At 36.9% G+C, this 26,722-nt stretch overlaps 1 protein-coding gene across 6 annotated transcripts in view; it reads left to right on the forward strand.

Annotated features, from left to right (window-relative positions):
* Positions 1-26,722, forward strand: part of bcl2l13 (BCL2 like 13) — a 35,803-nt gene that overhangs the window by 1,801 nt on the left and 7,280 nt on the right. For 2 of the 6 annotated variants that reach the window (XM_008110479.3, XM_008110478.3), the window contains exons 2-6: positions 7,009-7,187; positions 11,602-11,709; positions 12,088-12,244; positions 16,875-16,944; positions 21,843-21,986. In XM_008110479.3, coding sequence (XP_008108686.1) covers positions 7,067-7,187; positions 11,602-11,709; positions 12,088-12,244; positions 16,875-16,944; positions 21,843-21,986 — 600 coding nt within the window. In that variant the 5' untranslated portion in view covers positions 7,009-7,066. Of the gene's footprint in view, positions 1-242; positions 362-7,008; positions 7,188-11,601; positions 11,710-12,087; positions 12,277-12,613; positions 12,769-16,874; positions 16,945-21,842; positions 21,987-26,722 lie in introns of those variants that run through there. The other 4 variants (XM_062981189.1, XR_010006328.1, XM_008110481.3 and 1 more) reach the window with 4 other exon arrangements.

A 26,722-nucleotide genomic window follows, 5' to 3' on the forward strand; every position in this document is an offset into this window, starting at 1 on the left:
GATCATAGTACTGCCCTGCTTTGAAAAGTCAAACAAGCTAACAAATTGAAAGAAGAGTGGGCCGTTGTCCATAGAGGCTTTCCTCACCATGGGGTGTGATTTGACTCTTCTTTCCATCTTTCGATAACTGGCCGCTGTGTGGTTGTTTGAAATTGCGGGAGGAACACATTCCTCTTCCTCCTGCTGACTGGACAGGGATTAGCAATATAGACAGCGGCACGTCCTGTCATCTGACAAATGTTTTCTTTTTAGAGAATTATTGCTGGTGGATGCTGGGCTGCCTGTGCTTGTGCCTGCTTGCATATGGGCTCCCATTTCTTCCCTGTAGTCCTCCCCTCCCCACAATTGCATTCAACAGTTGGTAAGAATGGCGTCCTTTGCATGTGCTTGAGGGAGGGAATATAGATGCATGATACAGCATGCCCTTTGTTCTTCTTCAAACTTGCCCTTGCAAGAGGAGGCCTGTATAGTTGCTTCCAAATCCTTGGCCTGGTTGGGAAGGCGAATAAAAGCTGTTTACTGGTTTTATGAAATGGGAATCTTGGCATTATGGTAGATTTCTACAAGTGCTAGATATTGTTGCTGCTTACTGGGTTGTTGATTGACTGCAGACCGTAATGGTGCCTCTACAGCAGTGGTTCTCAACCTGGGCTCCCCATATGTTTTTGGCCTTCACCTCCCAGAAATCCTAACAGCTGGTAAACTGGCTGGGATTTCTGCGAGTTGTTGGCCAAAAACATCTGGGGACCCGAGGTTGAGAACCACTGCGCTACACTATAGAGCAGTAGTTCCCAACCTTTGGGCCTCCAGGTGTATTGGACTTCAACTCTCAGAAATCCCAGCCAGCTTACCAGCTGTTAGGAACTGTAAGAACTGAAGTCCAAAACACCTTGGAGACACTAATGTTGGGAATCACTGCTCCAGAGTTAATGCAATTTGACACCACTTTAACTAGCATGGCTCGATGCTATGGAATCATGGGATCTGCAGTTTGGTGAGGCACCAGCACTCATTGGCAGAGTAGGCTAAAGACTTTGTAAAATTACCGTCCACATGATTCCATAGCATTAAGCCATGGCAGTACAAGTGGTGTCAAACTGCATTTATTCTACAGTGTAGATGCCCCCTAAGTTTGCTCAGATGTTATTTGAGTGGACATCCAGCAGTTCTGTGCATTCTTATCAATGTTATCAAACAACTCTTACTTTTGTCTACCTATAATACTTGTAATATTTCCGGGTAGTTTTAGAAGTTTACTAAGAATTGGTACTTTTAAAATTTCCAGTGGATATATTATTTGGGGTTCTTCATGCTTGCAAAAATTAGTTTAAAGCATGGAAAAGGTTGTGAAATCTTTGCAGCATATAATTTAGTTCAAACCACTGAACTCTTCACTTGTTTATGGGAGGTTTTGATGAGTGTTCTAAAGTTAAAGTAAAACTTCAGCTTGGATAAATGACAGATACTAAGCCTTTTGATGCACTATCCTAAAACCTTTCCTTTTGAGTATTGATGAAGCAATTTAGAAAATGAAGTATAAGAGTTCAAAAAAGCCCCCTCTTATCTTCGCAAGACTTTCCAATGTTCAATTGTGTTAGGTCATATAGTCAGTATTTTCCATATCCTGCAGAAGCATATGGTGAGGCCTAAATGAGATTGTTTCTGAAGGTCAGTTTTCAAAGTGCTGGCATGAAAAACTAATAGTATTTAACAGATGGATGCATATAAAGTTTTCAGATCTGCAAAGGTAAGAGCTTAACATGTAGAAAACAAAAAGTTTGATGTGTTGCTTTTGATGTAGGCATTCTCACAACAGGTATATTTCCGTTAACGAAGTAGACACACTTCTTTGCATTACTTCTTAAACAGGAACTTTGGCACCAGAGTTAGAAATAGAAATAATACCCTGTTTCCCTGAAAATATAATGTCTTATATTAATTTTTGCTCCCAAAGATGTGCTAGGTCTTATTTTCAGGGGATGTCTTATTTTTTCACGAAGAAGAATTCACATTTATTGTTGAACAAAAAATGAACATTTATTATATACTCTACAGAGTTGTACAAGCTCAGGCCTCCCATTCTTTTCCGATTCGGATCTGTTAGGGAGGGAGACAAATACATTTCTTTCCCTAAATAAAATTGGATCTTTGGCCTGTATCTAATTTGTCCTTACCTTTTGTCCTGATTCTTGACCAAAGTGATTGCTAAATAGCTGGCTTTTATAAAGATAGTTAAAAAGTTGGTGAGTTGATTCAGCTGAATGGTTTGGTGGAATATCATAGCTTAAATATGGATTTACATGGAAGTTGTAAAGTTTATTTCACTATTTGCCTCCAAAGTTGTCCCAAAATCATAAAGCATGCTGTAAGTAAAACTAGTAGAAAATGTGTAGTTAGAAGTAATTCTTCAAGATCCTGGTGAGCAAGCATTATCTATCAGTGTAACCCGAGGAAGGAGGCAGGAAAAGCATGCACTTTCCCTCCTTCCTCATACTGTGTGCGCCTTCTGTGGAAGCAGCGACCCCCCCCCCCCTCCGCCAAGGAAGGTGCGTGGGGCCCCTGGTGGTGCAGTGGGTTAAACTGCTGAGCTGATGAACTTGTATACTTCACAACTTCTGAGGATGCCTGCCATAGATGTGGACGGAATGTCAGGAGAGAATACTTCTGGAACATGGCCATACAGCCCGGAAAACACGCAACAACCCTCAGGGGAAAACCTTTACCTTTACTCCTACACAAATTAAAGAATTAGTAGTTCAACATATTTCAGCTAACTTTTGATTCAAAACTAGCAATATGCACTTGTGAAATGAAACAATCACATTAAGTAATCCTTGCATAAGTAGACAATCACATGTTGATCATTCTGGAGAATTCTTGAGGGCCTTTTCCAAAATACACCCAGGGATGATTTTCTTCTTTCCCAGCCTCCACTTTTGTAATGGCCAAACTTGTACATCAGCGCTTTCAACATGCTGGAGGTATGTCAACTACCGATAGGCTTTGTCAAATATCTTAGAATAATTTCCAGCATGGGAAAATAAATTTCTAGCCATTATTTCTTTCTCAGTTCTTCTGATAAACACTTGAAAGGTTAAGCCATAAGTCAGTGGGGCCTTCAAGCAGTAATCTGCTAGTGCAGCTGACTCCTTGGTCCTCCAGGGGTTTTGGACCTAACTCCCTGAAGCTCCAGCAAACAAAGCTGACAGCCAGGAATTCTGGGAGCGAAAGTCCAAAACAACTGGGAACCAGTGTTTTATTAGGTTGGTATTTGGGAAAGGTTTCTAGAAACACAGATAAGACTGGGCCTTTCTTCATATTTTAGATAGTCAAAATCAATAGTGTGGTGATACATTAAACTTACAAGGAATAGGTAGGTCTTCTGACTATAATAATACATATATGCTTCATATATTTCTATGGTAAAGTTAAGTTGGGATTTCATTGCACAACAGGGTTAAAACATAAACTCCCTTCTCAAGAGGATTATGGCCATTTTCTTTATTATTAAGTATTTCTTTACACATATTTGTATAATCCAGCTTTTGATTTGGATCACTTGTAGTATCTGGGAAAGACAGTCTGGTTGATTGTATGATTATCCAAGTTATATAAACAGCTGAAAGGAAAGTGGATAATGGAGGGTTTTGATTTGTGTGTTTGTATCGAGATGTTATAATTTGTATAGTATAAACTCAGGGTAGTTTTCTACTTTTGAAGTTTAGCCTGGTCCAAGAGCAGGAAAAGTAGGAATCTTAATAGCTTTATATAAGGTCTTGGGTGAACAGGTACTGCAGATTCTTCCACACGTACACCTCAAGAAATGATTTTCTTTTATTGAGGCGTCAGTGTAGAAACGTCTTTCACTGCTTTAGCAAAACGTGTTTAACATATACAATTGGTGATATTTATGAATTTAAAGGTATAAATGTCTTGGTTCTGTACAAACAAAATCATTAATTTGTCATAAAGAGAATTCCAGCTGCTGTATCAAAGGTTACCAAAATCCATTTTATTTTAGTTTTTGCTATGTGGAAAGTAAGAAAAATATGAGACACAAAACAACACATTTTGTAATAAAATTTAAATATATTAGTTGCAAAGAAATAATTTCAACAAGTAGGCTAGCAGCCCATTTAGATAGAAAGCTTAACTCACAACGTTGAAAATATTGAATTGTTCAATAATGTCTTACCAGGTGTAAGGCCCCATCCATGTGTACTTCTCATGGAAGATGTCACTGCTCACTGAGTGCAAAAAATGCATTTTGAATCTGACTGTTGAATATGTTTATGCACAGAAACTATGCTTCTATAATTCTGTAGCTGTCATTCATACACATCTTCAAACTGTGCATCTACCAACAGAGTGCCTAAAATATTTTAAAAATCAGTAACCTCATTTCGAGAGAGACAACATTTGCTGTGTGCTTTTTTTCCCTACATTTCCCAAGGTTTTCCACACCCCTCTCCAACAAACTGAAATTTTGTCAAGGGAGTATAGGGGGCAAGGTTATTTTCTCTAATTTTTCTCATAGACCTTCATATCTAATTTAAAAATTGAGCCAAGAAGTACGTTTTTAGGGTGCAGGAGGTGGATAAGTTGCTTATTTCAGCAGAAGCAAAGCTATCTCGTGAAAGTAATTCATTGATTCCTATCCCAAATCCCTCCTCATCCAGAAAACAGGCCACTGGTGAGTGCCATTTAGATATCTACAGTAATACTGTGCTTTCATCCCAGAACCAATATTGTAATAGGCTATGCAATAAGTATTGAAAGTATTTGGCACAGACTGTTTCAGTAATGTATCAATTCTGAGATGTCAGTATCTTAGAAGTGCTTCTCGTTATTGTTTTGTATATGATTCATAATTGTAATAAATGTAGCAGCAAGGGAGTTGAGCATGGGAAACCGCCTGCAAAGGATTCCAAGCATCCTCAACAATATGAGAAAAGGTGGGGTTTCCCAAAGGATTGTCTAAAACTAGCAGTGAGTTATGAAAGTTAAACTAATCATGTCCAAAGTTTGTTTGTTTTTTTAAACATCATGTGTAGCAACTCTTGGTGTTGTTTTTATACTGGGGTGCTAATAGCAGAGTGAATTGGTGGAAAGAGCTGTAGCAATATAGGACGAAGGGGTGTTAGCCCTATTTTCCTGTCCTGTGTGAAAGCAATTGTAGATGCCTTCAGCATTGGTTTTCACTGGAAGGTAGAATATTAAATAAGTAAAGAGAAACAGAAGCTCTAAAATGGCAATAAAAGCAGTATATAAAATATGTATATCTTGTTTAAAAATATAACAGAAACAACTACCACAACCTTTTCCAGCAGCCTTAGCCATCAAAGGCCTGGTAAAAAAGAAATGTTTTAAAGTTATGACAAATGGTCACTTGCCAAGGGAACATTTGAGAGGGAGTATCATTCATGAACTTTCCTTGGGTTTTGTCATATGATGACACTACCAACAGGTGTTTTTCCTGCTGATCACTGTGAATAAATTGAGATATATTGGTAGTGCCATTCTGTTAAGGATGTAAGGGAGGGGGGAGAGAGATTAACAGAACTGGGCAATTTCCACAAATAGAGGGCAGTTTATTCTAAATCTCTGGATGACTCATTCTAGTAGTTTCATATAGGTGTGAAACAGCATGAAAAACCAGCTGGAATGATGGGAGATCTCCATATCACAATTGCCATTGGACCAAGCAGCATTTCTCCCGAGACTGCTTTCATATAGGTCACTTTTGAACTGATTTATTATTAGTATTATTATTATTATTATTATTAACAACAACAACTACTACTACTACTTTATTTTTATATCCTGCCACAATCTCCCTGAAGGGACCAGTGGCGATTTGTAATATGCCGAAAACAAAAGTGTGCTCCCCTCCCTGAATGCAGGCATGATTCTCACTGGAAAGCATCCAGCAAGGAAAAAGAATTCAGCCTGGAAAAGGTTACTATCATACTGCCCTGAAATCCATAATACAACTACATCTATATTATTTTATTATTTTATTTACCCTATTTATACTTCGTCTTTCTCTACCTCGAAGGAGACTCAAGGCGGTTTACATATGGCAATTATTCAGTGCCTTAAAAACACATACAAAACATAAACTTAAAATAAATTGAATTGAAATTAACACATATTAAACATTTAAAATTTGCATTCAATATTAAAATCATGCCATCCAGAAATCGTAGTCTAAGGCTGTTCTGTGGTCATTGCACATATTCCAAATCTATTATTGCACTGTGCCATTCTCCGAAAGCCTGATCTATATACAGTTCTTTTCACTGTACCTATAATTGTTCAGTTGGAAAAGGTATAGAAAACAGCAACTAGAATGATCTCAGGACTGTGTTGAATAGCTACAACAGTTGGGACTCTTTTGCTTCGAACAGTGTTTCTCAAACTGTGCTCCTCCAGGTGTTTTGGACTTCAGCTCCCAGAAATCCCAGCCGGTTTACAAGCTGGTGGGAATTGTGGAAGATGAAGTCCAATATATCTAGAGGAGCACAGTTTGAGAAGCTTAGAATAAAGCAAGTAAAGGTAGACATGATGGATGTGTGTGTAATTGGTTGTGTGGGGAAAGTAAATGAGACGAAGCTTGTCATAATGCTAGAGCCTGGGGTTATCCATTGAAATTGAATAGTAAGAGATAAATGAAAAGAAGTACAACACAGTGTATAATTAAACTCTGTAGTTCACAACTACAAAGTGTAGTATTAACTCCCAGCTTAAATGGATTTTTAAAAGGATTGCATACATCCATGGAATCAATGACTAGTGGATCCATCTTACACAGTTGTGAGTATTTTTTAAAAAATTGGTCAGCTTACTGTGATGTTTGGATTGTGCTTTCACATGTTTATATCTCACTGTCTAATGTTTCTGTATGTTGATAATGAACTAGTAAATTTTTGGTGTGCATTGGAACTTTTTTTGCAATTGCTTGTATTTTTAATTTTTTAATAAAGTGTCAATCTTTTCAATATTTAGACTGGAACAAAGGAGGTTTGGTGGCCCATAATCCTGTGGAACATTGGAAACCAAACAGATGGCATCCTCTACTGCTGTGCCTGTAGGATTTCACTATGAAACAAAATATGTTATCCTCAGCTATTTGGGTCTCCTGTCCCAAGAAAAGCCTCAGGGGCAGGACAGTCTGACAGTTCAAGGTAAATATATGCATACTACACATAAACAATCCAGTTAGCTAAATCTGATGTCTATATATTTTTAATATTTCAGAATATTAAAGGTTGTAGGACTTAGTTTTCTGAAACAACAATATAATGTTCTAGAAACAAAATATTTTAGAGAAAAATTATTAAGGCATCTTCCCTTTTTTGCCAAAACTAGTTAGTATGATGCAGTTTATGATATTAAAACTGATCTTTGAACCTCAATCCATTTAATTTCATGCTGATTAAAAATACACTTGGCTAATGCTTAATTTTCTGAGTGGGTCATGATAATAGCAAGAATTAGCTTTAAAAATAGGGCTGCTGTGTGAATGTACAGATGGTAGAATCAGGTGGCAGTGATTCCTCATGACCCCATTCCTGAAATCTGAGACCACAGAGAGTGCAATAGCAAGAGTATTCTGGTCAGAAGCTGGAGAAACTGCTTGCCAAGCATTTCAACTTAGAACATCGCTACTTCTCTGATTTGGTATTGGGGTGCCATTTCTTTCAGGCATTTTGGACAAAAGGGAGATTTTCTGGATTCTTAAACTTAAGACTCTTAACACCACATGGCTTCAACTTTGACCTAGAGCAGTGTTTCTCAAACTCTGCTTCTCCAGGTGTTTTGGACTTCAGTTCCCAGAAATCCCAGTCAGCTTACCAGCTGTTAGGAATTGTGGGAGCTGAAGTGCAAAACACCTGGAGGAGGAGAGTTTGAGAAATACTGTCCTAGAGGATATCATCATCATACACTGAAGACTGTTGAAAACAAAGTACGATCCTCTGTATCCATGGATTCTTTATAGATTCAACCATCCACACCATGGTAATATCCCCCCTCCACTCAAAAAAGCAAAACTTGATTTTGCCATTTTATAGAAAGAATAAATGCTATTTTAGTACACCGTTTTTCATAATGGGCTTTAAGCATCTATGGATTTGGTTATCCATGGCGGTGGGGTCCTTTAACTGAACCCCAGCAGATACAAAGGACCCACTATATTCTAAATGGATACATTGGATGAAGCTCAGTTTCATCATTAGTGACTAAAGAAGGTGGAAGGCCATTGCCGTCCTCTGAGGCAGAGAGAGAGTGAGTGGCCAAGGTTACCCAGTGGGTTTTTATGGCTGAATTTGATTCGAATCCTGATCCACAGAGTCAAAGTCTAGTATCAAACCATTATACCATTTTGGATCTTGTACTGTTAAACAGTTGCTATCTGAATGCAGAGTTCATAATTAAATGAGAAAGCAATGACAGTACAACAGTAGTTATATAAACAGAATTCTTACGTACAGAAAGGATTTCCATTTCCTTCTGCATTTTTTTCAGCTTGATGTCTTCCTGGGTATGACAGCCCATCATTTATCATCACCATCATGCTTGCTTTGTAGGGAAAATAGGTTCTTCTGAATGACTTCTTTCTCAGTTGAGCAGGGTAGATTTTGCATTGATAGAATAATTTTGATTTGAATTTTCAATTTTCAACTATTATTTGTAGAACCAATTTTCAGCCTTTCCGACTAGAAGATATAACACAGAAAATGGGTTCCTCTCTTACCCAGAGGAGAAGCAGAGTTTGAAGCCTATTCTCTGTAATGTGATTTTTGCAGTTAGTTGGGTTAACACTGCTTGAGAATTTTATGGCATTTTCCCAAACATCTGGAGGGGCCATAAGGTGCCTATCCATGATTAAGAGGATTGCTGTACCTTTCTAATGGATTTGGCCTTCCATTTTAAAAAAGCTGGCCAGTTTAGTTCATTTGGGTGTTGGTTTTAAAAGGGGGATTAAGCTGAGAAAGAGGATTGGAAATCGAACTTAAGTGTACTGGCACTGAAATAAGTGCAAAGGGGTTTAATATTTGCACCACTTAAACATTACCTCATTTGCCTTTATTGTTGGATGTTAATGGATAAATGAACCCATGGAATCTGACATGTTGTAGAGTGGGTGTGCCATGCTAATCCTTCTATTGTGTTCCATGCAATATCATGTTTAGAAAAGAGAAAATAAATACAGACAGTCCCTGAGTTACAAATATCTAACTTACAAACGACTCATAGTTAATAGTAATAATAATGATAATGATAATAATAACAACTTTATTCTTGTATCCCGCCCCATCTCCCCGAAGCTCACATGGGGACCAAGCCCAAAATACGCCACAAATTACAACAAGGTACATTTAAAACATATAAACATATAAAATCAAAGGCATATAAAGTACAATAAAAACATACTCATAATAACCAATAGCCTTCTAGGCGTAGTGAGCATAATGGAGAATGGAGGTGAGGCAACAAGAAGTGAGAGAAATCTACTCATAAAAAGGGAAATTCACTCCTGGAAGAGTTATTATGGGGAAAAGGTATCTCAACTGAAGCTTTATCATCAATATTTGCTTCCACAACAATCCAATATTTTTCAAAATCCAATGATCACAGGGACAAAAAGTGAGGTGAAATTTTCTGAACGGGGCATAGATAGCAAAACAAACACCGCAGGGATGTTAACCCTTCCCTATGCTATCCAATGTGTGTGTGTGTACCCGCTGCCCTACGGGCCTCTTGGACAATTGTGGCGCTTAACTCAGCCAGACCCATTGGAGCCCTTTCTCCTCTCTCTCTCTCTCTCTCTCTCTCTCTCTCTCTCTCTCTCTCTGTGTGTGTGTGTGTGTGTGAATGAATGAATGAATGAATGAATGAATGGAGTTACAATTAAAATGTACCAGTTCTGACTTACATATAAGTTTAACTTAAGAACAAATCTACAGAACATAGCTTGTTCATAGTTTAGGGACTACCTGTATACCTAAGTTCCATGATATTAGTAGTCTAATCAAAAAGAAATACACTAGTAGTAATTATGGTTACGTAAGTGAGAATCTCTAATAATGAGGAATGAAAATTTCAGCATCCTTTTCCAAGTCCACTAGCATTAAAACAAGTTAAATAAAACTCTTGGATTATTACCTTAAATTGGATCCTTCCAAAAGTTAAACAAATGGCCCACAAATATTTTAATAAGAATAAGAGATGGCCTTCAGATGGGATGATTCTTTACTCAGTGTAGTAGTGATGTTAAAAAGGACAAGAGGAGATTACATTGATTTTGGATGAGATACAAAGAAAGCAGAATAAGGGTGCATCTGCACTGTAGAACGAATGCAGTTTGACACCACTTCAGCTGCCATGGCTCAATGTTATGAAATCATAGGAATTGCACCCTTCTGTGCCAAAGAGTGCTGGTACCTCACCAAACTACAGCACCCAGGATTCTATGGCATTGAACCATGGCAGTTAAAGTGATGTCAGACTGCATAAAATCTACATTGTAGATACACCCTGTTATAGTCCCCTTTGAAGACTGTAATTGGCAAATAAATTAACTTCTACAGAGAGGTATTGATTATAATGCTGAAGGAGATGGAGAAAACTGAAATATGTAAAAGAAAAGAAAAAACAAATTTGCAGACAAACTCATGAGTGTTAGCATGTACATTCTGAAAAGAGAGGGAAATGAAACTGATTTTGAGATACAGAAGTGTACTATTCTGAGTCCCCTCCGGGGTGAGAAGGATGGAGTATAAATACAGTAAATAAATGATTACTGATAATGAGGAACTGTATGGATCCTCCATGGCACAATGGGTTAAACCCCTTGTGCTGGCAGGACTGCTGACTTGACGGTTGGGTTGCTGATCTGAAGGTTTGAATCCAACCCGGGGAGAGCACAGATGAGCTCCCTCTGTCAGCTCCAGCTCTCCATGCGTGGACATGATAGAAGTCTCCCACAAGGATGGTAAAACATCAAGTATTTGGACGTCCCCTGGGTAACGTCCTTGCAGATGGCCAATTCACATCAGAAGTGACTTGCAGTTTCTCAAGTCGCTACTGACACGAAAGAAAATGAGAAAATGTGATATTTTCCTGATTTTACTTCTCTACATAAATGTCAAGAAGTTCCAATGAACAAATTGGATCAATGTATAACTAAACATAATTTACCTAAAATTATAGGACAGAGACAATTAGCCCTCTGCATTTGCTGGGGTTAGGAGCACAGAACCATTGCAGAAGGGAAAGAATAAGAATTTTAAAAAATACTATTTTTAAAGTTTTATGCTACAGTTTTGTTCATGTCTACTCACAAGACATTATTTATACTCAGGTGAGTGTGCAGGTTGCAACCTTAGATTTACTATATTTGTCATGAGGTTTTTCTAAAACAGATTCGGTGTTTGAGAATATGACCAGGATGCTTTTGTGTTCTTATTTTAATGGGAAAAAAATGAAGTGCTTTTGCTTTGTTGGCACAACAGTGGTTACTATGTACTGGGTTTTTTCTCATGATGCTTTTCTAAATGATCATCAATTTTAGCTGAATCCTTTGGCTTATTTCAGTGATGGAGCCGACTGTGGTCCCACAAGCTTTAGAAAAGGAGATTCTAGAAAAAATTAAAGCAGAAATTGAGGAGGAGTTGAGACGTCTTGATGAAGAAATTTTGGAAGGTTTGTGCAAATTGATGTATTTTCTTTCTGGACTGCTATTCCTTAAAATTTTTATTCTACTTAAATCCTTATATTCAGAAGGAAGGTGCACAGCCGAACATTAATGCTCTTCAGAGAAATTCTATTCTGTTCTATTTATTTATACTATAGGTTTTCTTTAAAAATGTGGCTCAAGACAGCCTACAAAATAAAAAACCATAGGTAAAACATGTGTAGTTAAAATATATTAAAGATATATAATATATTATTAAAATAGTAGTATGCTGTCTGTAGGATTAAAACCATTTAAATGCTGACATAAATAAGTGTGTGTAAGAGAGATCTCCTTTTGCTAATAATATGAAATTGTTATAAAACTAATGATCTATTTGTCTTCAGCTTTCACCAGCACTGGCTTTGACTGCCACACGTCCCCCGTATTCAGTCCTGCCAACCCAGAGACCTCCATTGAAGATTGCTTAGCTCATCTTGGAGAGAAAGTATTTAAAGATTTGAAAGAACCTCTTCAAAAGGCATTAGAGACCCTACTTAGCAAGTGAGTTCTCATTTGCTTTGCTCAGCAGGAAGGTACTTGCTCTTAAACTTCTCACAGTTAACAATAATACTGATGATATGAATGAACTTTGATACAAGTTCTCAACCTGATTCATTTTCCTTGCCTAAGTATGTATTCATCTGTTGAAATGTAGAATGAGATAGTAGTTTTCCATCACTGAGGTTATTTTTTTCATTTAACCTTGCGAACATGGATTCCATCATAATAAATCAGAGCCACATGTTTGCTAAATGTTATAAATGCCTAGCAAAATAAGATGGAACCGAGTATTTTTGCATATTTTTGCATGTCCTAATTGTAGAAAGCTTGCAATGCCATGGGGCTAATACTGATATCTCTATATTTTAGGTACCCCAGATGTTGCCAAACATATCTTGGGTGCACATCTGCTATTGGAAATACTTCCCCATTTTCATAGTGGGAGCGCTCCTGGTCTTTAATAAGAGGGACAAGTAGGAAGTAATAGAGAAATTGCGTTGAGGTAGCACAGAAATGTGTTTAATGTAAGTCAGTCTGCTTTTTTTCCACTTTGAGGGATAGGCCTTCAATGTTGACATGAGATAGGAAATTAATTCCAAATGAATACACAGAACTAGGATATTCTTGTAAAACCAAGTGCTGGTATTTTATTTTGTCAGTAGGGTAAGATAACTGGCTTGACATTTTTGTGGTTGGTATCGCTTATAAAATTGCATCGGTTTTATACAATCAGTTGCATTTTATCCCACACTGCTACATGTAATGCAGCAGTATATAGCAATCCAGACATATTCAGGGGAAATCTCATCTGGAAAATCTTTTAAAATTATTTTTTGTAGTTTGCTCAGTAAAAATGGAGACAAAATCACTTGTCTACGCAAGTGATAGCAAGTGATCACACTTCTAGTTTTATTGAAGATTGCTTCTGTGTTGTCGAAAGACATACAACAACCCCCAGATTGCTTCTATTTTGTATCAGGAACTGAGAATGACTTACTTTTTAAGGGGTAGTGAAGTGTGTAAATTGTTCCGTGAGCAATTCATTTCTAACATTGTCAACATTTAGCATAAATCTGACTTTATGACAGTTCAATTGTCAGATTTGGTTCATTTTAAGTGAAGTACACAAATAACAAGAAAGCTACATATTCCATATTTTTCTAATAGGAACCTGTAAGCATAGACAATTAGCATGTTTTAAATTTGTCACATAAACATGGTCTAAAAAGAAGAAAGGCAAATGGCCTTTAAGTACTCAGTAAAGTATAATTGTAAGCAAATCAAAACAAATAGATAAATGAGCTCAACTATTGCTTGTTTCGCTAGGTTTTTGCTGTTCTTAATCTTGTCAGGCTCCTTCTTTCAAGGCTTTTACGCAGAGGCTGGATGGCCACCTGTCAGGGGTGCTTTGAATGAGATTTTCCTGCTTCTTGGCAGGGGGTTGGACTTGATGGCCCATGAGGTCTCTTCCAATTCTACGATTCTATGCTGGAAAATACTTTTGATATTTTCTAGATAACCTGATATTTTTTAAAGAAATTATTGGGGTTCCTATATTTAAACTGTTCCTATATACATTACTTAATGCTTTATGTGCATACTTACGAATTTCTGGTCTTCTGCTTGAAATGATCTTGGGTGACAAAAAAAGTCATTTGAGCTTAATCAGTGGTGTCTGTGGCATATGTGGTTATGGTAATTCCTTTTGCAGTGTAATCTTATTTCTGTATTTTGTAAAACTTGACTATCATGTAACATATTGTCCAAGAATATAAAGAAAGTAATAAATTGTCTTTGATAAATTAGGGTCATACCTTCTTCTAAAGGCATGCATCTTGTACACATTATAATACAAGGGTCTTCCACTATCATGTGCTCAGTACAGTGGCCAGATTTAGTAGTCAAGGAAACCCAATTAATGTTAAGTTGGGATTGATACATGCATTTAGTGGTTTTGGGAGGCATTGTCCTGAAAGATCTAGAGATTGAATACTAGAAAAAGTGCCAAATATGAAGCAATCATTTCAAGAATACATTGAAGGAATAATTGACACCAGAAGGCTGCTTCAGCTTTCTGATAATCATCTATAGAAGGAGCAGACATTATAATGTTGTTGGACTGTTTTCCAATATACCTCACAACCTCTGAGGATGCCTGCCATAGATGTGGGCGAAATGTCAAGAACTTCTGGAACTTGGTCATACAGCCTGGAAAATGCACAACAACCCAGTGATTCCGACCATGAAAGCCTTCAACAACACGATTATAATTTGTTTCAAATTATTTGAAATGACAATTTCAAGAAAATAGTACCTGTATTCATGGAGTAGTGAATGTTTAAACAGATCTGTGTACTTTATTATATGCATGTAGCTGCAGCACATAGTCTCTCTGACTCCACCTATTGTTATAATGAAAATGTAAGAATACTTCTAAATCAAGGTTCTTGCATGCAGTCTTGTCTAGATACTGTATCTCTTCAGTGTAGAGCAGGGGTCCCCAAACTAAGGCCCGGGGGCCGAATGCAGCCCTCCAAGGCCATTGACCTGGCCCCAGCTCTCAGTTTTAGACTTAGGCTTGCCCAAAGTCTGAAATGACTTGAAGGCACAACAATCCTACTTGATTATCTCATTGGCCAGAAGCAGGCCCACACTTCCCACTGAAATCCTGATAAGTTTACAGTATGTTGGTTAAAATTATTTTTATTTTTAAATATTGTTCTTTCATTTACTAATATTGTAAATAAAATATTGTAAATGAATGATATGGTAATAATATAATATATTGTGTATACATATAATATTGATAATAATATTATAATGTAATACAGTATTTCTACCCCGCCCTTCTCACCCAATAGGGGACTCAGGGTGGCTAATAATAATAATAAAATATAATAATATTGTATAATATAATAATATTAATTATATATTATATATTAAATGTAATATTATTAATAATATTAAGGTATAATGGTATAGTATAATATAGTAATATATAATGCTAATATTGTGCTATGCTAATAATATAATATATTGTATGTACATACAACTTGTAAGCCGCTCTGAGTCCCCTTCGGGGTGAGAGATGGTGGGGTATAAATGTAGTAATTAAATAAATAAGTAATTGTTGCTGGGGTTTTTTTTTTTTTTGCACTACAAATAAGACATGTGCAGTGAGCATAGGAATTTGTTGTTTTTGTTTTTTTTCCTAATGATAATTTGGCCCCTCAACAATCTGAGGGACCATGAATCGGCCCTCCACTTAAAAAGTTTGAGGACCCCTGGTGTAGAGTAATAGCTGTATGTGGGCTTGTGCTATGTTGAGCCATAAACCCTGCCCTGACATACTGTAAAGCTCCATAAAGTTTTGAGCTTTCCAGCAAGCAGGCAGGATCAGAGAAGCATCTAGCTACCTCTTTATAGCCAGATGCATAATGATTATAAAATTGTTGAGACTCCCAGAAGATGCCCATGGACCTCACCGCTAAGGTCATCGTTGTGCATCTGTTTGTGGCAATGGTTCCCAACCTTTGGTCCTCCTGGTGTCTTGAACTTTAGCTCCCACAATTCCTAACAGCTGGTAAGCTGGCTGGGATTTCTGGGAGTTGAAGTCCAAAACAACTAGAGGACCAAATGCTGGGAAACAGTGGTCTATGGGGAAGCAGCAGTCTGCAACCCCATAGAATAGGACAGGAATTGTTGAGCACGCTGTAGATGCTGAAGAGGGAGGTTGGTATACCGACCTCTGTAGCATCTGAACATCTGTGCATATGTTCCTAAGGAAATTCTGGCCTTCATGCACCCAAAAGGAGGAACATAATATTAAATGGTTTATTTTTCTGCGTCAAGTGTTATGATGAACCTTACATGATAAATGTAACCAACTAGTGTCAGAAACAATAATTTTGAATTTGACTTAAAAAAATTAATGTTAACCACATTTGGTCCATCCCATTTAACAAATCAGAATCAAGTAAAAGTGGAACTTTGAAACTTCTAAATCCTTTTATTTTCTCATTGGAAGAGGAGGAGGGGTTACAAGCATCAACACCCACTTTTACTTAACTGACCCCTCCAAAGCTACAATTATCATTCAAATAAGTGGCCATGGAAATCATGAACTTAACCTAATTTTATGGCTTTAAATGGCTATAAACTCTAAAATAAAATTGGATACAACTTATTAATATTCATTTTCCCTTAGTATATGTGCTTGCAGGCATATGTGAAGGCTGGGGGAAGCACCTGCCTGGGACATTTTTAACACTGGTCTTACTCTTCTCTTTATTATTATTATATATTTATTTTTATCCCACTATTCTCCCATGGATGATTTATCCAATGGTAATTAGTAGCAACTAAAAATGGCAAAAGATAGCAATTTCTAAAGCAGCACAGTATTTATTCTGTCAGTTGCCTTCAAGAAAGGATTATTTTTAAAAATCTAGTCAGCTATTTGAACGAATATTATTGGCAGGTTGAATCAGCTTTCTGAAAACAAGGAAATTGACATTTATGTGCTTGCTAGTAGAACCAGTTTGACAATAAGTAGAAACCATGGAAAAAATATACACTATTTTAATGCCCTTCCTTGCTTTTTCCCTTCTGTTTTCATTTCATTTTTTAGGCCAGTGACTTACCAGGAATACAGGGAAAGGACGCAAGAAGCAGCCGCTCATGCTAGTGGATGGAACAAGGTGCTGGCTAACTTTACTTTGAATTGACTAGATATCTATTTATGACAATTTAAAGCGCTTCTAATCAGTGCTGGATCTGCCTCTTCTATATTATAGTGACCTACATCTAATTGTTCGTGCCAGTTAGAGTACCTCTTGAACCAAATGCAGAATGGTACATCAACACTTACTCTGTTGATGCAGTGAATTTGTTCTACTTTGGACTAGCGATTAATTTAGACCAAAGATATTTCCTAGGCTTTATATGTACACAAGTGTAAAACTGGTATAATCTGCTTAAGGACAAGCCTGTACTTATAGAAGATGAGCCCAGATCAATATCCTGAAAATCCTGATTTTAACTTCCTGAAAGAAAGAAAAAGAAAGGGGAGAAACGTTTTGCTATCAGCATAATGCCTGAAAGTGTATTGTTAACATACACTGTTCAACATTATTTCAATAGTCATGATGGAGCAGCCTTTCAGTAATCAGGGATTTCCCTGCAGAAACATCAGAATTGGAATCAATTAAGTGCAAGTAGAGTACATGCCATTCTGATAAAATACTCCCACCGAGTATTTTGCCATCTGGAAGTACTTTGGAAAGAAAACTAGTAGTGATGACTGAAGGCAGAGCTTAGAAATAACAATGTGCACTGCTTGGAAGTAATTACTTTTGGCTTGGTTGTAACAACCACCAAATGTTGTTATGCATATGTATTCAGAATGGTTCTGAATGACTATTTCCACTAGCACTGTATAGAGTTATTATGTTAGAGTACCATAGAAGTAAAACTGCAAGTCTTTTTGCAGGAGGAGATAAAGCGGGATATAAATAAATATGATGATGATGATGATAATGATGTTGCATGCGGGTCCAGTTTGGGTTTAGAGAGAGGTTGAAGAGCATTTGCAAAAGCATTTACTATTTGGTGTGTGGTTGCATTGCTCTTTGCATATGTCTCTTGGATTTTTAAAAAAGAAAGGCAAAAAGAATAATGCAATTCATTCCTGACTTGTAGTTCAGCAAATTATCACCTTCCAGCGTCGTAATATTAACAAAGCTGTCACCTATGCTAGGGAATGTGTAATGGAATGAGCTATGTACTTTTCAAAGCAAATGTTCCAAGATCGATATACATTTCTTGATCTGTAGGACCAACTCCAGTAATGGGAAATGAGATTACCCATAGAAGAGGTGAAAGATTCAGCAGTAGAAAAATATGATAGTTTTCCTACATTCACTGTGGTAGGAGCACATGATGCTCCATATTGGCTGCCTGTCATCCTCAGCATACTAGTCATGATCCCGTCTTTAATTGGATAGGCCCAATATATATTTGGGAGCAGCATTTCTCTCTTCTTTTCAGTCTTGATTTGCAGAAGCAAGCTCAGCTTGTCATGTGGAGTTATTCATTTATCTAGTTATTTAGTTGTAGTAAAATGTATGCATTATTTTTCAGCTGACAGGGCTCCCAAATACAATATAAATATGAACAATGAAAGTGTCTTTAGGGTTGCACTGCTGAACTGGGCCTTGAAGAGATCCTAGTTCACTTTCCCATTCAGAGATGGGACTCGCTGGATGACTTTGGGCCACTCAGAATCTCCTCGTTTTCACTTCAGTTAGTTGTTCAGAGGTATTGGTGCTCTGGAGAGCCACATGCACTGCCTTAACTCAGTAGAGTAATTGGTGGTAGTGATAAGGATGATAAAAGTAATAATAGCTGTACCACAATCTATAACTGAGACAGAAGAAAGCTAAATATTTCCTAGAAGCAACATAAACAATGTAAATTATAGTTTGCCCTAAACAAGATGATCTTCACTAGTTTTATGATGTTTAAAGGAAAAAAGCGAGATGGCCCTCCCAAAGTACTTTATTCTAGATTACACTATGTAACAAAACTTGAACATTTTTCTGTTCCTGATTTAAAGGTGTTATTTTCTGTTTAGTTGTGCTTACTTTGAAAGTAGTTACGATACTCCAGAAACTTTGTTTTTGGGGCTGCCACAAACTATGTTGAATTGGTTGAGACTTGATGAGATATTCATTGAAAAACTACAGCAAAATATGCTGCAGGATGTCTCGTAAAAACTGATTTTTTTCAGTTTAATAAACTTTTCCATGTTTTTTATGATAGAACCAATTAGGAAATAACATTTATAACAGAGAAACAAAAATTGTGTTACATAGTATTATAGGCAGCTCAACCCAAGGAAGCTAACCCTGTGTATTTGTCATGTCAGATCTGGTGCCCAACTTCCTCATCAGATTCCCAGTAGGCAAAATCTTGTGGGAATAAATTGTTCTTAAGGTATCACATTGCTGAGTCCAATATGTCTAATGCTTTGATGAAGAAATGCAACACTTTGAATCGGTAGCTAATAGATCAAAAAGCAGTCATAGGTGCAGCAATCACAATCAGGTGCAGTGTCCAAACACTTCAAAGGCAATGCCACTCAGACTTTAGTCTATAATTGACTAAAGGATTTTTCACAGTTTAAATTATATATAGGAGTTTTGACAGAATCTGATCTTACAAATATTTAGGTATTCAAAATGCATTTGATAGACATTTTCTAATTATACATAAAGAAATGTACTGGCACATCATGTGGTGTGATTGTAGGGTAAAAACCTTTTCAAAGTACATTGTGAACAAAATGGCTTGATTTCAAAGACAGCCACTGTTGTTTTCTACAAAAGCCACTTTATCAGTTGGCTCTTTTACGTGTATCTTAACAAGAACTAATACAACAGCTGCAGAAAATGAGCTTTTCTGTACAGTATTATCCTCTGTATATGGTCTCTAAAAGAAACATTGCTTTTACTGCAACCAATCTTGCAAGGTGTATCTATGCAGGCCATCTACACTGGAATTGTTTTACCCAACAGTTGTTTTTCTTGAAACACTACATTTCACAGAAGAATTTGAGAGGAAATGAGAAGTTTCTTTTTTTCTTTTCCTTCCTCTGTTGCTTAAAGGAGAAAAACAAGAGAATTGAAAAATCTTGTGTTAGTATGAATACTAACCACAGAATCATATGACATCTTAAATGTTTTATTATAGTATGAGCTTTCATTTAGTATAATACATTTGTTTGTCTTTATGATGTTACAGTAATCTTTATTAGGTTTGATGCAGCAAACTAATATGACACACCTTAGGAAATGAGTAAGGGAATAAAGATGCTTTCTTGCAAGCAGAATAATAGTTGTAGGTTTTACTTTAGTTTCTTAGAACTTGAGAAACAATTGATATGGTGGTAATGTCACATATTGAAATAGAAGACTGTTGAAAAAGTTTAGCAAAGCTGCGTAATGCAAATTATGAGAAAACCAAAACTTTCATTTTTAGTAGAAGACCTCAGTTTTAGAAATGGACAATGGGTGGGAAACTGTTGGGACAGGTTTCATATTTTAAGTACCTGGGGATGGTATTCCATCTGTCAGGCTCTTGGACAGGTCATATTAACTGTGTTAAATGTGAATTTGAAAAGCAGTGTATTTCATTCTCGAACTCTATAGAACTAGAAGTAGTTACCTGATCTCCCCCCCCCCCCCCCCCCCGTTTCACTGTGGAATTTTTTTAAATGAAACTCTTTTTGCAGATGTTATATCGAGTTGTAATTTGGGGATATGACAGATTTTTAATATGTATTTGTATATAATGAGATAAAACTCTATTCCTGGAGGAGGTTCTTTCCCCCAGATTTAATTAGCAAGCTAGAAAACACAGAACATTATATAAGTGTTCTAAGTTTTTATGCTGCTAAACTTTGTTACACAGAAAGTGAGAGATATAACTGTCCAAATACATTTAAGATTATTACATGCCAAGAAATTGGTTACTTTTCACCAACAGCTTGTCCACCCCCTTCTGACCACATCATCTTATTTTACTGATATTGTAAACTGGCTATAAAAAGGTCTTTACAGAGGGTCATCTGAACATATTGCTATAATGGAACTAGTTGTAATGAAAGAGTCTTGTCTTTGTGACAACATTGGTTGAGGATTTAACGCATGTCATATTTTGGTGCCAGAGATCAGCACAAAGCCTTGTCAGCTACAACCTAGAATCTGAAAAAGAATATGTACAGAACTTGGCGTGTCAATAAGTCAAAGCGATGGTATGCTGAAGACTTCCAGTGTCCTACCCATTGAATGCTTGTCCTATACATTTGATGCCCATGGCTCCTGAGGTAGATGCCATGCCAATTCAGAACAACCCAGAAGGCCAAGGGTAGATAGGGCTCTAGAGGTTACTGATCAGAACTGGAATTTTGTCAGGGGCGACGAGTCCACATGGCAAAACAAAGGACTGGGTCTTAGATCCCATGCCATGCACATATTGTTGTAATGCTCTGACATGACAAATCTCTTGGATGATACTGTAAATGGGGTGCAACTGTAAATGGGATCCAACCCCTGTACTTAATGTCCTTTGGAGGAGTGGATGGATAGCTTGAGATCTCAGAAGTGCAATGCCCAACCAGTACCTTCTTTGGCACAATGCCCAGTGGCAACACCCTCAAATTAGACACTAGTGGGACCATGAATTGACCAGTAACCATTCTTATTCTTAAGCTCCTCTTCCAAACTCCAAGCCAACTACAAACTGCAGGTCATATAATGGCAGTTGACTCCATTTAAAGGAATCCTGAATTTTTCAGCAAACCCATCTTCCAGATTGGCTGCCTCTTGTTCTTCCTCCTCCCCCCCCCCCCCACATTGTTTAGCTATCCTTGCCTAAAAGTTTTAGATGAACTTAATGTTGCCTCTCAACATTTTGTACATGCATTTTGTGCATGCATACAAACCTCTAAGGTATTTGTATAATAGATATTTAGCACTCTGGAATAAAATAAAAGTGTAATAGCTGTTCATGTTTCCATCACATTTTCTTTTTACAGGTTTTAGTGCCTCTGGTTATTCTTCAGCAATTCCTGGTAGAGCTATCCAGACGAGGTCAAGAGCCCCTTGGTGCGCTGCTGAATTTTGGAGTGACCTATCTGGAAGACTATGCTGCAGACTATATCATCCAACAAGGCGGATGGGTAAGAAGACTAATGTCTAAATATATATTTCTTCCATGATAACAAGTTCAGATGTCTCCCTCCATGTCTCAGATTTGAGGTTTATTGAGTTGAGGTTCAAAGAAAAGAAGATGTCAAGTAAAGATGATTCCTCTGTGTGTTTATTTGTTTTTAAAGTATATTTTACTTACTTTATAGCCATAGACTCTTTCCTGTGGGAAATCAGTTCCATTTGAAGTGCTCTTTAAAAACTGTTTTTAAAAGTACTGTATAAGAGAAATTACTGTCATCTTCACTCCCTCATGCTGCCATCGGCTTTTTAGAACTGATAGAGTTCAACAACAACTGAGCAGACATGCAGATTATTCCTCTCTAGGAGGCAGAACACTGCCAGATTTCAACAGTATTAATCTGGGATTAATGAAATGACTCCCAAGTTGGTTTTATTGTGAAAGTAAAGCTGGTCAGTGATTATAAAATCCAAACAACAAAAATGTCATAATAATATCCTCTTTTAAGTGATTTTCATATACCGAAAATTGATTCTGCAAAGGGTACCAAGAGGCAACACTCCTTCCTGTTAGCTTCTTTTGTTTTTTTTACTCCTTTCTTCCTCATTCCCTTTTTTTCTACATGAGAATATGGACATTCCTTTATTGGTATGAACTGCCTTTCTTTCCTAGGAGAACAGGAAATCTTTAGATTTCTTTCTCTTTCATCTTTGCTTCTTGCAGAATCAACTAGGATTCCTACATCTGGTTGTGCTTTAGGCCTTTATTTAATGAAAGAATCTGTAGGAATTTTTGGAAGCAGACATGATTCTTGGTGTAATGACCTTGGTCCGATAGCCATTTTTTATTCTTTCCCCATCTCCTTGCCTGTACTGTTTCAAAAATAGCTCCCAGGAGACTTGGTTTCATTCTGTGATGTTTTCTGTAAACATATGTATTTCAGCACATAGATGATGCAGCCTCCCAGCTCTGTCTATGTGGGAGGGAGTGTTCATATTCTATGACATTGATTGCAGTTGGCTTGGCTGTTCCATGAACTATGTGCTTATCTATTCACCTTTAACCAGGCATAAAATTGGACTGACAAAAGCTTCATAGCCAACAGGGCAGAGCTATTTTTGAAATAGTGCAGGCAAGGAGATGGGGAAAAATGGGACAATGAGAATTTTGTTTAAAATGAATAAATTGAGATCTTTAGCTTTTAAGGGGAAGAACAAGACTTGCTGAAAGTTGATATTTTCTATTTGCATGTTGTGTTACATTTTGTGGGTGCATAGACATGATAGGATTTTTTTTACAATTAGATGTTTCTCAAAGTAAGGTTTTTTGATAGTCATTGATAAATTGAATGTCTTTATCAAAATGTACTATTTTAAACTCAGGACCCCCAGCTCTTTGGAAGCTCAGGAATTGTATACCTTACTGCCGTTCATTACGAGCCGTGCAATAGAGCTCAATAGAAGAGATAGTTGGGGTTTTCAAACTTTCTGTCCTTCTGAAGCTCTTTGGGGAGGAGGAACTAACAAGCCACCATGGTGACAGATAACTAAATACATATATTGTAAAGACAAGAATAGGCTAAAAACATTAAGATTATTCAGCTACTCTGTTTCAGAATATCCTGTTTTGCATTAGCCATTTAGGAGCATTTCATTTGATTTCAATTCTTACGAATTACATGAACTATTTGATACATTTTTGGATGAATATACTAAGAAAATGAGGAAATCTGTCTTTTCTGCAGAACTGTGACTTCATAATATAATCCATTCTTTTTATATCAAGAGGATCAGTAGCCAAAATTGGACAGCCCTAGGGGCTCTGGTAGATGTATGGGTTACATACCAAGTGTGTCATTTTGTTAATGCAAAAATAATAGTGTGAAAAGGGAAATTACTAAGGCTTAAATCCATTTACTAGTACCTTAGTAACCTACTGGGTGGCCTTGGCCAAGTCATACTCCTTCAGCCTCAGAGGAAGGTGAAGGTAAACCTACTCTAAACAAATCTTTCCAAGAAATCCCTTTGATAGATTCACCTTGGTTTTGCCATAAGTGGGAAACAACTTATGTGAGTAACAACAACAAAATCACTCCCTTTTAGAGTATACTCTTCAGTTAATGGGAGTTAAGTAATTATTGTCTTACCAGGTTTCCACTAAGTCAGTGATGTATTATAGTTGCAACTGAAAATTGGACTTAATACTGAACACAGAGAAATAAGACAGTAGACTCTCAATACAGTAAAATGTTTTTAATTGCTTTATGTTTTATTTGATTGTATTGTTGTTTTATTGGCATGGAATTTTTGCCAGGTCTGTAAGCCGCCTTGAATCTCTTCGGGTGAGAAAGATGGGATAGAAATGAAGTAAATAAAATTAATAATAAATAAATAAACTAACCCCTCATGACTATTTTAAACCTTAAGAGGTAAACATCTAGTTCCCAACAAGCATCATGCATTTTACAGGCAGATTTCACTGTCCTGACATCACTTACAGATATAAGGAGAGTCAAGGAAATGCTCTCTGTCAAAGCAAAAACTTCTGTTCTAATTTGGCAACAGCTCAGCTCCATGGCTTGCCCCGAAGCTGTATTAGGGCACAAACAAATTGATGTGCACTGCGCACACTCCCTCTCCCTTCGTCTGCTCATTCCCTCCCTCTCCCTCCCTTGTTTGCTGTGTCTGTTGCATCGGAAGGTTCTCCTGGAAAAGTGCAGGGTAGGGTAAGTCTTTTCTGCCAAAGTAATATCTTTAAGCTTAAAATGGTCAACTTTCTCTTCATTTAGAGTGTTTCATCTGGATCGAGAAGGTCTTATAGAAAAGCAGAAAGGAATAAGAATGATTAAAGAATATTGCTTGTAAATTAGTATTCTAGACTATCGTTAGCCCACTGATGGCTTATTGTGCTTTGCTTTACTTTCCTTGGACTTCATAATGTCAGTTTGACTTGGAAAGGGCAAACTTGAACCCATAGTATAGAATTAAAGCAATAACTATTTCTTGACTTGTGAATTATACTAAACTCACAGAATGATTTGAACAAGGTGTTTTCTCTAGCTCTGGGTTTGTTTTTCAAACTTTACATGTGACTGGATGGGATAAAAGCAAGTCTCTCCCCCAGAAAAACTGAACTTTGTAAGTACTTTTGTTTGAAATATTTCATTCTGCATGTACGTGGATCATGTCATTCCTATTAGAAAGGTTGATAGTATCTTTTGCTATGGTTTGCACCCCAGTTGCTTCCAGAATATAAAAAATAACATGCTTTGCTTGGAAGACCAATGTTTTAATTATTACTCTAGTGTTACTTAGAACTACTTCAAGTTCTGTATTTTTGCAAGAAAGGTAGGATGTAAATCCAGTAAATACATGACGGGTTTTCTATTCTTGAACTTTGGCTATGGATGACATGGCAGAAATCTTCACAGAGTGTTGCATAAAAATAGCAGCATACTTTATTGAAGGCATTTGCGTGTTGGCAAAGAATGTTTAATGGGAAGGTTAGAAAAATATGTAGCTCATATCAATGGCTGCTTAAGTGAAGAATTCAGAATAACATCTTAGATATTTTTTATACTGGAGATGAACATTGGTAACATTAGCCAGATTTTTGTTTAACCTGCAAAACCTTTTATTAAAACTTTTTAACTGCAGAATTCAGGGCTGATTTTCACCAGTATATATTTGTCTTCTTTAATTCATTGTCCTTTATGGTTATCACTTTTTTGCCATGCTGCTTGAAAATTGAGCATTGAGAGTTTCAGTCAGATTATGCAATTTTGTGTACATTATGGAAGAAAGCTTTTTTCTGTTCCCGAGTTTTTCACGCAGACTGTCCAAAGTCCTGGAATGACAGTGTCCACATCACCTCAGTATGTTTCTATTTAAAAAATGGGAAAATGTTTTTCCATGGTAGCAAGGCTAATGAACTTACAGTGGCAAGCCTAATGTATTTATATCTCGCCTGAATCTTTGACTTCCTTACTCCTAATGGCTGCTGTAATTCAAGCAGTTTTTGTGATTCTAGAGTACTGTATACAGTAGGATCTAACTATATGCAATTTTATAGACCGTTCTTAATCCCAATGCTCATTGAAGGTAGAAAAACTATAAAAATCCTATAAAGATCAAGTGGGATTGATGGAAGTTTTGTAAATGTGGGGGTCCTTTTGTACTGGACCTCCACTTTGTGCTGGTCATGGACCATAATAAAGTGTTGTTGTTGTTGTTGTTGTTGTTATACTGGACTCAATCCCACCTCTAACATTTTTTGTTCCTCCTATTCATCCAACTTCTACTCTTAGATCTCAATCTTTTTCCGGTAATATGTAAGCTTCATTCTTCTTGAAGCTGCGCCTATTCATCTTCTAATCTGGTTCATCCCAGAAGAGAAGTCCTTTCCTCAATCAATGCTCTGTCTGTTGTTCCCATTGTAAAATTGAAACTGCTACTCTTACAGCTGGGAAGTGAAACACTTTTCTAGGTTACAGTGTTCTCAAATGTGCTGTGTTCTAAAATACTCTTAGATTCAGTGCTGCTTATACAGTAGAGTCTCATTTATCCAAGTTAAACGGGCCGGCAGAAGCTTGGATAAGCGAATATCTTGGATAATAAGGAGGGATTAAGGAAAAGCCTATTAAACATCAAATTAGGTTATGATTTTACAAATTAAACACCAAAACACCATGTTATACAACAAATTTGACAGAAAATAGTTCAATACGCAGAATGTTTTGTTGTAATT

This window comes from Anolis carolinensis, chromosome 5 (genome assembly GCF_035594765.1).
Source record: "Anolis carolinensis isolate JA03-04 chromosome 5, rAnoCar3.1.pri, whole genome shotgun sequence".
NCBI lineage: Eukaryota > Metazoa > Chordata > Lepidosauria > Squamata > Dactyloidae > Anolis > Anolis carolinensis.